General features: G+C 44.2%; 1 protein-coding gene across 1 annotated transcript; it reads right to left on the reverse strand.

Annotated features, from left to right (window-relative positions):
• Nucleotides 1-2,911: 2,911 nt before the first annotated feature.
• KLF1 (KLF transcription factor 1) lies at nucleotides 2,912-8,713 on the reverse strand. Its single transcript, XM_081177285.1, has 3 exons — nucleotides 8,470-8,713; nucleotides 5,105-5,969; nucleotides 2,912-3,863 (listed from the first exon to the last, which is right to left on the reverse strand). The coding sequence occupies exons 1-3, from the start codon at nucleotides 8,623-8,625 to the stop codon at nucleotides 3,688-3,690; spliced, it is 1,197 nt and encodes a 398-aa protein (XP_081033411.1). The 5' UTR covers nucleotides 8,626-8,713; the 3' UTR covers nucleotides 2,912-3,687.
• Between the last annotated feature and the right edge of the window lie 6,491 nt (nucleotides 8,714-15,204).

A 15,204-nucleotide genomic window follows, 5' to 3' on the forward strand; every position in this document is an offset into this window, starting at 1 on the left:
GCTACGACTCATGAAAATTGGGACATTCTAGAGCTGGACTGTAAAGAAAGCTGATTGCCAAAGAATTGATGCTTTTGAATTATGGTGCTGGAGGAGACTATTGAGAGCCTGGCGTGCTCTGGTCCATGGAGTCATGAAGAGCTGGACGTGACTAAATGACTAAACAACAACAATTCTAAAGCATAGAATGTCCCTATTTTCATGCAGAATGTTGGAGGGTATGCCTCCAGCCCCAAGGAGCATGGCCAATGGTCAGGGATTTATAGTCCAAAACATCTACTTCCTACTTTGCCCTTACACAAAGCAGAGAATAATTGGGCTGTGTGAACAACGCAGGCCACAGCTCATTATCAAATGTGAACACAGCCAATGATGGAATGAAGAGGGGTTTAGATTTGATGGCAATGCTAAGGAAACCCCACCTTAATGATAATGAGGCAATTAAGCCTAAACCTGAGAAGGGAGGAGAACTGTTTCTAAACTATCTAATGCTGGAATGTTTTGCAGCAAGCATTATTAGGCAAACAATCTGTAACCCTGGCAACCAGGTGGCTTTGATCGGCCCCACAAAGGATACTGTTATCTGAGGAAGAATTTATAGCACTGGCGATTTGAATTATGCAAGGTTTGCAGCGTTGCTTCAGAGATAATGAGACACACCTGTAGATGTGACCACTTAGGGCTAATTACGGGTTACATTAACCACATGATTTTTAAAGCATGCTTAACGCTGGTACTTTTCTTTTGAAGAAAAATCTGCTAGAGTGCCCCAACTCAACGTCACACTCCCCTTCTGGACTGGTGCTCCATTGCTCCCCACCAGGGGAGGTCTACACACATGGTTTTTAGCATTTATCTATCAGATTTTCAGAACAAAAAACCAGTAAAACTGAACCAAATAGGATGGCATTTTGGTTGTAATGTGGGCCCAGTGCAAAACTTGTATGCATAAGGAACAGAGGCCATGATAAATTTCCATGTAGAAGCATCCACTATTGTGGCATTTTCAGGCACATGGATTTAGTTTGAAAGCACACAATCACCAATTGAAAACACCAATGCCGCAAGTGGGTACTCAACCCATATCTAACCATTCTTAAAACATTACAGCTGTCTATTCACTGAGGAAGACAGCAGGGGTCTGCTGACTGCAAGGAACCAGCTCCCCTACAGAGAAACCTCCTTCTTCTTATTGGAGATCACTTGTAGCCAAGTAAGATTGTCTTCCATAAACACAGTTTTAGTCCGTAGGTGACTGTGGAGGCCTATTCTGGATCCGCACATCCTTCCACAGTGGGGACATAGGTTTCTGGGTGGGAGTTGATCATGGTGTGGATTTGCCAAGCTTGCCTTCCTCTTAGCACCATGTACATGCTAGCACTAGATTGGGTGCTCGGGGGGGGGGGACGGGACGACAGGACACAGGGCTCCTGCAGAGCTATAGCTAGGTGATCTTGCACCCCTGGCAGAACCATCCAGATTGCGCCCCCTAGCCATGAGCAAATTAGCTCTTCTTTCCACCTCTTATCCAACCCCACCCATCCACCCATTCAATTCACCCTCTATTTAAAACCATTTCTTATAAGGCAATAATCAATATTTTTATTTATAGATATTTTTATTTATTTATTTATAGATATCGCCTGTGCCCCTGCCGGGGGCCTTCCTCACCACCCCCTAGCTACAGCCCTGGGCTCCTGCTCCTTTAATGTGTAGAAGAGAGAATTTCAACAGGTATAGCTTGCAATGCAAGCTACACATCCTGAAATTTTCTCTTCTAAGTAACGGTTAAAGATTCAGGAGAAGCCCAGTGCTTTTTCTCCTGGCCACTATAGCGCTAGATCCGGCCAATCATTTTTTCCACTGAATAAAATGCAGCACACTTAAAATACACATTATGTCTGAAATCACATTTTAGCAATGTAAATCAAGGTCAGTGGTTTATTAAAAAGGGTTTTTTTGTCACTCACCCTTCTGAAAATTATTGTATTCCAGAGCCATATTAATGCAACTATATTGCCACATACAATACCTCTTAGTTGCGTCTCATGACAATAGATTTATTACTCAGCAGCAGCTATCACAACCACAATTTCAACCGATTCTGTTTTTGGATTGCTGCTACCATCTTGTAGTTTGAGGACTTTAAAATATATGACCAGCATTATGTTGCCCTTCTAGAGATTTCTGGACCTTCTACCTAAAGCTGCAATCCTAACACCATTTATTTAGAAGCTGGCCCCACCAAATTAAGTGGGACTCACTTCTGAGTAGACATGATTACTATTGCAGTTAGTGTCTAGAGTTCAGGCTGGGGTGAGGTGGGATAGATCCAACTTATACACAAACCTTAATCTACTGACATGTGAAATCTGAGGCTGTGCACAACCAGTAAGGTTCATATAATCAGTTAAATTGTCCTCTAATGTGACCATAAGTTTAAGACAAAGTTTACTTTTTTAATCAGTCCAGGACAGGTTTTTACCAAGCAAATTGGTAGTGAACAGGAAGAAGGAATAGCGTAAGAATAAATTGTTATATGCCTACAAGCCCATCCTATTTTCAGAGCTTTTTTTTTTCTTAAAAAATGTTTAGGGATACTCTCATTTTCTGACTCATATTGAAAGACTGCCCCTCAATGAGGCCAAACGTAACGATTCTGAGTGCCCCCCCCCAAGCACTGCCTATTTTAATCTATGCAGTGATGAAAGGTACCAATGTGTGATCCTTCTGGTGGGGCCAAGTTATTCTTGGCCCTACCATTTTGGCTGCTAAAAAGCTGAGAGGACACCAGAAATTATTTGTCTTCTAGAGGGTAAAACCCTGAACTCTATTGCCCAGTATCTGATCCAGCAAACTGTAGAATGAACACTTTCAATTTTCAGCACAAATGAAATACATGAGACAGCACTTTTTCAGCCAATTCATTTTAATAAAGAAAGCTGTAGGCTTTTGCCCCTGGATGGTACTATTACTCCACTTTCCCTTTATACAGTTAGAGAACCTGCAGGACGCAGTTGCCTCGGGGTGCCCACATCCCTTGGATGCCAACTCAACATATGTAAGCAAGCCGTAGCTACAGGAACATTCTGGGGGGACTGAAGACATTGGTCTGCATGGATGACGACTGGGTCAGAAAAGCAAAATACAGGGAGAAGATTCTACTCCCCATGAGCAAGGAACAAGCAATGTCCCCATAAACCAGAACAAGCAATGGTATGATGGGAACTTTAGCCAAACAACGTCTGAAGGGCCACAAAATACTCACCTCTGAGATAGATGAGTTGTTACCCCAATCATTCTGCAATGGCTTGGCTTTATTTCATAGAAATTAATACATATATAGAACAGTGGCAGACTTGATCCAGTTAGAGCCTGGATCAGCACAGAGAGCAGCTGCACCAGAACACTCTAGCGCAGCCAATCCCAGCCATGTCTTTAATTGCCACACCATTGAGATGCCCATAGTTTAGGGGGAAGTGGCCTAGCTGGCCAGATTAAGACCCTTGCAAGGCCTAATTAGTTCCCTACCACAGATGCAGAACACAGCACTTGTGAAGGACAAGGGGCTACAAGGAGAGAAAGGCTTACACCTGCAGTTACCCAACGACCCACCCCTACCACCCTCTTCTTCAAGACCTCCTGTTGGCCCAGAATGTCCACTGCAGTCCAGGGTTTGAGCATCCGTTACACATGTTTCTTCACATGGAGGGAGAGGTGATCCGAACGGGAGAAAGTGCGCAGGCAGACCTGACACTTGAATGGGCGTTGGCCAGTGTGCTTGCGATAATGGCGAGTCAGCTCATCGGAGCGGGCAAATTTCCAAGCACACCCTTCATACAGGCAGGGGTATGGCTTCTCACCTGCAAAAGACAAGCAACAATCACTGCAACCTTCTGCTTCTGAGCCAAAAGAGGATTATACTCACATTTACTTAACTTATTTCTATGTTTACTCCTTGTTACGTTTCTATCCCACCCTTCCTCCCAAGAGTCCCAAGGGCAACAAACATACAAATGATAAAACAAGTAAAAAAATCTATATACCGCCATGTGTTCCAATACAGATGCAGACAAGGGAAAATAACTACATAAAATGCTTGTTGTGAGAGGCTGGGCTTCACCAAGTGCCCAAAACAGAACAGAGAGAGAGCCCATCTAATATTTAATGGGAGGGAATCTGTGGCTTCTCAAGTAAGGTCCCACTTATTGAGTACATTGCAGTAATCCAGCCTGGAGGTTATCAGCACATGGGTGGCAGTGGTCAAGCCATCCCAGTCCAGAAACAGCCATAGCTATCTTACTAGCCAACACTAATAAAAAGGGTCCCCTAGCCATTGAGGTCATCAGGGCCTTTCATGACAAAGATGGATCCAGGATCACCCCCAGACTACAAACCTGATCATTTTGGGGGAGGTGGGGTATGATTTCATCTAAAAAAGGCAACTGAGTAGACTCACACCCACTATTGAAGAACAACTCAATCAACAGCTGTTTCCCCCTCCAGCCTTGGCATGGGTCTGGGTCACTGTAGTGAAACATCCCATAGTTAGATGCTGGGAGGGGGAAAACCAGAATGGAAAGCAAAGTACCTGTGATGGGAATTTCCAGTGGAAAGCTGGAGTATGGTTAAGTAGTGTTCAACTTGCAGGATGATACTACTGAGGACAGCATTACTAAGGAATCCACTCCCAACCCAGGGACCTCCCTCAACCAGAGCCAGGGGTTTTCGGCTGTGGCCCCGATCTGGTAGAATGCTCTGTCACAAGAGACTAGGGCCCTGTGAGACTTGACATCTTCCACAGGGCCTGCAAGACAGAGCTGTTCCACCAGGCCTTTGGCCAAGGCACAGTCTGACCCCCTCCTTTGCTAATCCTCAGAACTCTAGTCCAATCGTTGCCATTAACTGAACTGATTTTAGAATGAATTGATTTTAGAATGTATTTCAATTAATTGATTGTGATTTTATGTAAATTGTGTTACTTTTACTGTTGTTAGCTGCTCTCAGTCTGGTTTCAGCTGGGGAGGGCAGGATTTAAATAAAAAATTATTATTATTATTATTATTATTATTATTATTATTATTATTATGGCTTTTTTTTTTACCTGTGTGAGTGCGAAGATGGGCCTTGAGGTGGGAGCTCTTGGTGTAAGTTTTCCCACAGTTGGGATAATTGCAGATGTGGCTGGCAGGCTGCTTACGGGATGAAGTCTTTCCTTTCTTAGGCTTGTCTGCGGCTTCCTTGGCAGGCAAGGGAGGCGTCAGGGTGCTGTAAAGGGAAGATGTAGTAGACACAGCTGTATCTGTCTGGTAAAGCTGGAATGTGGCTTGGTAGTGGCCAGGGTAGGTAGGGAAACTGCTGCTCAGCAGACTGCAGTGGGGCAGCTGGGATTGCGCCGGTGGAAGCTGATTGTGAGATCCATGTTTGTTCTGCAAAGAGGGACCTGGGTGTACATAGGTCAGCTGGTAGTACTGCCCATGAACTCTCTGTTTTGGCTCTCCGTGGTGTTGTACTGTGGGAGCAAAAGCCCCAAAATCTGCCTGGGCAAGGAAGTGCTGCAGATGATCACTGGACAATGCTAGGCTCTTACTTGGATCCACCACATTCTGGGCATATCCGTGATGAGCAGGAGGAACATAGTTCACAGAGCTATCTCCTGGTTGGAGTTTGGTGTCAAAACCTGGCGCCCAAGGAGCATCAGGCACCCCTCTGTTGGTTTTGGGTAGCCTGCCTCTCATTCCCTCCTCAGTGGTTACTGGCAGGCAGGCAGTGGACACTGCAGGTTGTTCCTCCTGGCCAACCCAAGTAGCACTAGAGGTGGCTGGCTCCGAGGCAGAGAAGTTTCTCATGAGGAAGTCAACATCCCAGTAGGCTTCATATTCTTGCTTCATCTGCTGAACCCCCTCAGGCTGGGGCACATCTAAGAGCCCCCGAGATGAATGGCCTAAGGAATCCTCCTGTTTCCACCACTGTAACGTAAACAAACAGTACAAAAAGGTTAGGCCCTGGTGCTGCAACCGGCTCCTGCTGAATAAAGCTTGCAACCGTTCCCTTCAGTTTCTTTGCTTTAAACTCCGAAGCAACTTACAAAAGCTTCTAATGTGCTCCAGTGCCTGCCATTAGGGCAAAGATAATGGGCTTCTTATCAGGCCTCCTGCACAAGCTACAATTCTGCATCAGGGATAGGCAGGACCCTAGCTATCTCTACAGGGAGCTCAAAGATAGGCAACAAAAATGCTCATCAGAATATTTTGAGCCCCAGGGAAAAACCATGGAGCAAATATTTCTTGTAGCTCCTGTCTTCTAATGCTCTCAAACCCACCTATCAGGATCACATCCCACAGCACTGTACTGCTGTTGTATGACTGGATGTACAATAAATTTATTTATTTTAAAATATTTTTTATTAGGGATTTCAAATTAACAGTTTTTCAGAAATACATCACCCTCATTTCCCCCCATCCCCATTTTTCCCCTCCCCAGAAAACAGAACCCACCCCCAGACTTCCCTCAGCTCCTCTCTGTGGTTTTTCATAATTTGTTATTCTCTGCATGTTACAGAATTGTACAGATCCTTAATTTATCTATCTAAATAAATATTATCAATAAAAAGTTTGTGTATGTTTATTCAAAACCTGCCAAGGTGACCAGTTCATTTTGTTGTTTAAGTACTTTGTAAAGAGTTCCCATTCATTTTTAAAGTCACAGTTATCCTTGTCATGTAATGATGTACAAGAAATTTAGATCGGGATCAGGAAGCAGAACTGCGAGATGTCCTTGGAATGCCAAGTGCCAAAGGCCTAGCACACAGGAATCTTGGTTATAAGACAGGCATAGGCAAACTCCAGCCTTCCAGATGTTTTGAGACTACAATTCCCCACCATCCCTGACCACTGGTCCTGTTAGCTAGGGATCATAGGAATTGTAGTTCCAAAACATCTGGAGGGCTGGAGTCTGCCTATGCCTGTTATAAGAGCTCTCTCCTCTAAACACAAGCCTCCCTCTTCCATCTGCCCATGAACACCTCTGGGGTGCAAGGCCTCTTGCAATCATGTGATCCTCTGTGGAGGATCCAAAATGAATCAGCATCCATACTTGTGTAAGGTAGGTTAGTAGTCTTATTCTTGGATTGCAGAAGGGGTGGAGACCAAAACAAAACTGCAGCTTGCTTCGCCACACCCAGCAAGTTCATGGGTCAGTCAGAGATCTGAACCAAGGATACCCCATCCCTACTAAGTTTGTCAGTTTACCTGGCACAATGGCAGTGTTCACAAGTTTCTCTAAAAATCCAGGTCCCACCACAGTTAAAGTCAAGAAACAGGCGTACAGTGATTTATAAAACAAGCAACCATTATAGATTACAAGTTTCTCCCCAGTCATAATTTCAGAGCATTGATTAGGTACACATTTTTGAAGAAAATTTAGGCAAATGGAGGGGCAAAAGAGAAAACATAATAAGACTGTGCAGAAACGAAGGTATGCTATGTTGCCCATTTCACATGAATGACAAAATTAAAATCTTAAAGGAAGCCCCACATATATCACCAGTCTCCTGAAGGACACTACTTTCTTCACATGAGAAGGCATTTATACTGCTGATTCTACAGTGAAAGGGCAAATACATTGGCAGAGTGAGCATGTTGTTAGAAACACATGGAAATTCAATTCTACCCTAATTGTGCCAAAAAATATTATAAAATGCAGATCCCTGCCTGGAGGGGCTCACATTCCCAACTTAGATTAGGAACTTAGGCAGGAAGAAAAAAGGGGGAGACATACAAGGGTAGCAGGCATGTTGCGCCCAGAGAAGATGAAAACTGCTATCATGTATTTCTTAAAATATCTGAAGGGCTGTCCCAAAGAAGACAAAGCAGACCTGTGTCTAGAACCAATAGGTGAAAATTGCAGGTAGGCAGAAACTTCCCAACAGTAAGAAAAGCGGCACAGACTGCCTCAGGAGATGGTTGGACTCTCCTTCACTGGAGGTATATAAGCAGAGGTAGGATAGAAAACTTGACTGGGCAACCAATTGGAGCATATTGTTTCCAATGTGCCTTCTAGATTATAAACAACAATGGCTTTTATTTAGCAGGGAGGCATGTGCAACTTTAAAAGCTATCCTATAAGCCTAGCATATGTATAGGCATAGGCATATTACAAGAAAACATATATGGCTGTTTCAGAAAGAGTGCCTTGCTGGAAGCATGAAAACCAAGTTTTACACACACTTTTTTTAAAAACAAAAAAACTCTTTTGCCATCTTCTAACAAGTTAGGCAGAATTCAGAAGTGTTTGGAAAGAAGCAAAATGGAACACATCAATTAAGGGCAGATATTTTATAATGCTAAGAAGCAACCTAGGGCCAAGCCGGAGACCGGTTAACACCGCCCCCCGCCCGCCCCCGTTTTAATTCCCAACCCTCGGCAAAGGACACAAGCCAACAGGACACCATAAACCCCTGCTCCTCACCTGGATAAGTTCAGATTGTACATCCTGCAAGTGGTTGAACCCAGCTGAGGATATTACAGTATCCACAAATGCCATGACCTGCAAGTAACAAACCAATTTAAAGACAAGAACGCAAAACTTCAGAGGTTTGGTCCAGCAGCGCACCTTTCTTCTCATTCACCTAAACCCTACAGCTTCTCCTCTTTTTCCAAAAATAAAAACTTAGTATTCTAATAACCCTTTCTCCTTCTTAATTCCTCCTCTCATTTGCCCCTTTGGAGAGAGCGGAGAAGATTAAATGGGACTATCAGCACCAATTAGGAGCAAGGTGGGTGGGGCTGCCTAAGGAACGAGGCGGAGCTGGGTTAATGATGTTCAGCAATTTTGCTGCACGATTATTGGTGATTTTCTTTAAATATTTGTTTGGTGAAAGTCACGCTCATGTTTACACAGAAGTACATGTAATTATTTTAATTGGGCTTACTTTAAAGTAAGTATGTATAGGGTTGCAGCCTAACAACCTTCAAAGCTACTAGAAAAGTTGGATTTAATTTTGTGTCTGTCCCATGTGTGGCCAGGTAGTTTTAAATCCAAATGACCCAGCTCAGTTAGATGGTAGACCCCACTGCAAACTAATCACAAATTTATGTTTGGGATGCATAAATATTAACCCCGAGGCATCTGAAACAAATAAGAAAGTTGAGGCACTTTAAAGTCTATCAGTTTGTATTCTCTCCCACTGAAAGCTGCAGTTCCAAACTCACAGACTTCTGAGTAAACTTGCTTTACAATACAACCTCATGCCTGTTTACTCAGAAGTAAGTCCCACTGACTTTCATGGGGCTTACTCATAGAAAAGTGAGCAATCTTATAATGCACAGGTGAAAAGAATGAGGGAAACATCCTGAGGCATGTAACCAGCTTTAATAAAGGCACTTAACTTAAAAAAAGTAAGAATCCAGGATTCCCTGTTCTAAATACTAAAGCATCATTTTTGAGAAAAAAATAAATTTATTCTTAGACTAGGGACTTGCTAAGGCTCATCAGGAGGGAAGTAATATGGAATTCTCAGTTTGTATTCCAAAATAAGGTGAGCATACTTGGCCAAAGGAATTTAAAGGTGGGGCTATAGGGTTAAACTGCTGAACTGCTAAACTGTTGGTTATCAAAATGTTCAACTCCATTCATTTGGTTCTGAATAGAAACAATGGTTTCTTTGCCACTGTGGTTGTATTGCCGGTTTCCTGGATCTCCTTGCTTATTTTGAATAGGCCCTAGATCTAATTGAATTGTTAATCTCTATACTTTTTGTATTTCATTTTACTGCAGATGTGAGGAACCTTTGGCCCTCAAGCTGAACTGCAGCTCCCAACCTCCCGGGCTATTGGCCACACTTGTGGGGCTAATGAAAGTTGTTATTCAGCAATGCCCGGAGGGCCAAAGATCCCCCATATTTATTTATTACTTTTAACTCTCCACAGAGCCCCTTACCACCATGCATATAGGCCTGTAACTGAGGGTTATACTTTCTACATAGACTCTAATTTATTAAAAGCTTATTCCACAATACATTTCTTGGTATCGCAGCAAAATACGTTGTTGATTTCACCTTCATAAGAACTCTGCTGAGTTCAAAATGTAGTAGGGACCTTGGCTTAACCTTTTGGGACCCTTTCTTAAATGTAAAGATTTGATAATGACACTTTCCACATGGTCTTCCATTATTTAACCTACCTCTCCTCTCTTCATCTTGCCAATTTTTGCAGATGAAACTGCATAGAAGATGTTTTGCGTGTGGACTGTGTCACATATTTATGCATTGTTTGCATAAGTCAGAGGTGGGAAACTTGTGGTCCTCCATATATTGTTGGATTCACATCAACTCCAGCTATTGGTAAAGGATGAATAAAACTGTATCCTAGCAACAGCTGAAGGGCGAGGAGAGGCTTGGCACCATTTTGAGCAGAAAACCAAACTCTACCTGTGCAATGTTTCAAGATGAAAAAGATATTAATATTCAAGCATAAGAAGAGTTTTTTCCTGCTTGTAGTGGAGCTACAACCTTTTTTAGCGATGGGCCAGTCCACCGTCCCTCAGACCATGTGGTAGGCTGTACTATATTTTTGGGAGGGGGAATGAATGAATTCCTATGCCCCACAAATAACCCAAAGATGCATTATAAATAAAAGGACACATTCTACTCGTGTAAAAACACACTGATTCCCGGACCGTCTGCGGGCTGGATTGAGAAGTCGATTGGGCCGCATCCGGCCCACAGGCCTTAGGTTGCCTACCCCTGTTCTAGAATAAAGGATTTTCATTAGCAGGTAATAATAGGAATTGAGTCCTTTGTTTTGGAGGAGCAAGGCAGGACTAAGAACAAAGAACCTGAAAGCAGCTGCCTCAGGTAGCAACAACAGCAGTGACTGACCACTCTGCGCAGACATCCTTGAAATGAGCAATTGTGCAAGAGCTGCTGTGGGTCGTGCCCCATCTTAATTTATTTGATTGTTCTGTTTCTGGCATAAAAATCACTTGCACCAACCCTGGCAGGTAGTCAAAGTGTTCACTGACTTCGGCCGCAGCTCCTTCCTTGCATTGTTTATTCCAGAGGTAGGCAACCTAAGGCCCAGGGACCAGATGTGGCCCATTTGCCTTCTAAATCCGGCCCGCGGACGGTCCAGGAATCAGCATGTTTTTACATGAGTAGAACGTGTCCTTTTATTTAAAATGCACCTCTGGGTTATTTGTGGGGCATAGGAATTCGTTCATTCCCCCCCCAAAAAAAAATAGTCCGGCCCCCCACAAGGTCTGAGGGACAGTGGACCGGCCTCCTGCTGAAAAAGGTTGCTGACCCCTGGTTTACTCTATCATCATCAGGTTGGGCACTGTCTTCCTTTTGGGAGAAAGCAGGTACTGAGCAATTCCACCTTCTCTCTGTCGCCCAATAGCATTGCCCCATCAATGATACAGGCTTTTCCTTTTTAACATTTTAGCTAGGGACTTGCGGAAAAGGCAACTTTGGGTCCCCCTCTCCAGACCTGCCCAAGTGCTCAGTTGAAAGCCATCCAGGAAACCTGAGTAGCCTAGAACCTGGGACGATTTACCAGCCTCTTCCCCCAAATAAGTCTCTTTTAGTTTTCCTGCCTTGCGCTGTAATAAGAGGTAAGCTCTGGCTTTTCTCTGCCCTGCTTTTCTCATTCTCTAAATCTCCTTCTCTAGCTAGTTAATCATTCTACTTGTAGTCCTACTGTTTCTATCCCTCCCTCTCTAACCCCTTTCCAGCTCTCTCTGGGTCTACCTTGTGCCCATCACCTGCCCCTCTTCATATTTGCATTTAGAGCCCTCCATTCTTAACCCCAAGGTTGCCAGTCCCATTTGCAGGCTGAGTGTACAGTCAATCTTTCGTTTTCATAACCCCACTCAGCCTTTACAAGTCAAACACTCTTCGATTTGCCATGTTTGGTGAATTGCTACTTCACCCGTGTATTATTGTTTTGTGTTGCCCTCTAAACTTGAGCAAAAGCCCGGCCAAAATAGATGTGCTTGCTGGGTACAGATGTTTATCAGCAACTCTGTTCACATGTAGATAAATGGTACCATTATCCACTCAACCCGGCAACTGAGGAGTGATAAGGGCTAGCCTGAGGTATAATGGATAAGGCCAGTCCTATGAAGGAATGTCTCCTCCTTTTTCTCCTTGCTGAAGATTGGTGTGTGCTTTTAATATGTTGATAGGCTGAAAATCAACACGTCCAGATTTGACCATCATGTAGGTGCAGCAACTGTGTGCTAAATATTTTCTTCATGTTGTGCAACAATTAACAGCAGAGAGCTTCTCTCTCTCTCTCTCTCTCTCTCTCTCTCTTTCTCTCTCTCTCTCTCTCTCTCTCTCTCTCTCTCTCTCTCTCTCTCACACACACACACACACACACACACACATGGGGGGGTTGCAACCCTACTGCTTATACTCAGTTTCTGGCAATATACAACCCCGTCTCATTATATTCTCAAAGCTTTATTTGTTTTTGCACATTTTGTCCAATAGGAATAACGTAGCATTGATTAAAATCACATTTTACTGAAGGTAAATCAAGTGAGTTATGTCGTCGACAGCAAAGCATTATTTTCCAAGTAGATATGGCCTCTGTGTATGTGTGTCTTCTTCTTAAAGGAAGATGGTAGCCAGCAGTGCTCCACCAGCTGTCACTGCAGCTGTGGTAGCAGCGGACAGCCCAGCAGTACCGATTGACTGAAGCGCGGCAACAGCACTCCCAGCTGCTACTCCTCCACTATTGGCGACGGCCGCTGCCGACATCATTTTTGCAGCCAGAGAGCCAGCTACAATTCCAGCACCAGTGAAGCCTGCTGCCCCCAGTGCTGCTGGGACACCAATCGTGGCCACTGCCAAGCTGGCTACACCTCCCAAGACACTACCTGGAATACCCACCATGTTGGCTTTAAGAGACCCACTCCTCTCCTTGCAGATCTGCCCCATCTCATTATATTAATATCTGTGAGCTACTGGTAGAGATTGTCCTCTCCTGCTCTAGAGTTTCTCTTCTTCAGGAGCTCATGGGCTCAGATATTTTCCAAACAAGCGCCTTTGTGGAATATCTCCCATCCCTGCTTTGAAGCGTCAGCAGAAATAGGAGTAGAGCAACCCCATTTTGCTTCCAAGCCTGTTCAGCTGGGCTTCAGATCTTTTTTAATCTTCACAGCTCACCATGTTGAAGTTGGGCAGCATAACTCTGCCTGCAAGGCTTATCTCCTCACAGGAGCAATTTATCCCCCCTCACTCTCCACGCTAGTTTTAATATCACCACAGCTTGCTACCAGGCCCTTCTGAGGCATCCAGATATAAGCCTAGAGCAAGCTGCTAATCCAAGATCTTGGTTTTCTCTTAAAGCAACCTGCAAATGTCTTTCCAGGGAAATGCTAGTCTGCTGCAATATATTACCCAGGAGTCTCAGAGCCCAGGCCTTTCAATGCATCTTCTGGACCCAATTTGCTTTCGAGAGTCACTGTGCTCAGCTGGTATTATTCTGGGGCTCTCATATAATGTAAGTTTTGTCATGGACACTGTTTCTCCATTCTCTACCTGCACATTAGGTACTATTACTATTTATTATTTCTTACCTGTCCTTCACCATAAGGTCCCAGGGTGGGTTACAAAAACTTGTTTAAAACCGGTTTAAAACAAATTACAGTGAGCAGAATAGGACGGACCCTAGAAATACGTATCTCAGATGGGTCTGAGGGGCTGCTTTGCAAGTAGGATTGAAATGAAATAAATGTTTACAAAGAACTTACAAGTGGTATAGTTAGATGGATGTAGTAAAGAACTTCTAATAAATGCTTGGAATAGACTTTGTGAGAAAGAGTATGCCACCATTTTTGTTATTGGCATGTCTGTTTCATGTAATAACTGGTGCTTAAAAACAAACAAACCTACATGTTATCTCCCACACCTTCTGTGCTGCCATAGAAACAACTAGCTAGTAAAACTCCTAGATAGAAGGAATCAATGGGCCAAAGCCTCGCCCAGCTAGAAGAAGAAGAGTTTGGATTTGATATCCCGCTTTATCACTATCCTAAGGAGTCTCAAAGCAGCTAACATTCTCCTTTCCCTTCCTCCCCCACAACAAACACTCTGTGAGGTGAGTGAGGCAGAGAGACTTCAGAGAAGTGTGACTAGCCCAAGGTCACCCAGCAGCTGCATGTGGAGGAGCGGAGACGCGAACCTGGTTCATCAGAATACAAGTCTACCACTCTTAACCACTACACCACACTGGCAAGAGAACAATAGGCCAGCTTTTGAGAGCCAGTGTGGTGCAGTGGTTAGAGTACTGGACTAGGTTACAGGGGTCAGCAAACTTTTTCAGCAGGGGGCTGGTCCACTGTCCCTCAGACCTTGGGGGGCTGGACTATTTTTTTTTTTAAATGAACGAATTCCTATGCTCCGCAAATAACCCAGAGATGCATTTTAAATAAAAGGACACATTCTACTCATGTAAAAACACACTGATTCCTGGACTGTCCGAGGGCCGGATTGAGAAGGCAATTGGGCCACATCCAGCCCCCGGGTCTTAGGTTGCCTACCCCTGGACTAGGATCACAGAGACCCAGGTATAAATGCCCATCCTTCAGCACGAAGCATTTTGCCACTGTGGGCAGTGGCAGCGGGGAAGGCAATAGGTGGCATGGGAGAAGCCACAGCGGGGCTGGCAGCCATGCCATGGTGAGGGCTAGAGCCAGATCTGCCTGCCACCTGAAGCAAATGGCTTTACCTCAACTTTTGCATGGGCCAGCCCTGACCTTCGCTATTTAACTTGGTGGCTGAATAGTACCACCTTCTCCTCCCTGTCCCCATCCCTTCCTGCCCTAACCGCAGAAGAGGTCAGCGCTAGGTCCTTCCCATTGCTGGCAATTGTGAAATCAGAGCACACCATTAGTCACACTGGCAAACACTACAGAATAGGACCTTGGTTCACACTGTTAGCTTCTGCTGGGATGACGTTTTCCATCACAAAGGATGTGCCCAGTGCACATGCACTCCCCGGCCCGTGCTTTAAGAAAGTTATCTACAGTGCAAAATGTGGCAATTGTTTGTCTTCAGTGAGGATGTGAAATCGAATGAAATAATATAGCAATACCACTCCTCCTGAACACTGACTGTTCTAGAAAAGCAATATCCAAACTTCAAATGAAAGAAAGGTGAATGGAAAAAATTCAAACCAATCCCATCACGGATTC

Source organism: Podarcis bocagei (genome assembly GCF_964188305.1).
Source record: "Podarcis bocagei genome assembly, chromosome: 17".
Taxonomy (NCBI): domain Eukaryota; kingdom Metazoa; phylum Chordata; class Lepidosauria; order Squamata; family Lacertidae; genus Podarcis; species Podarcis bocagei.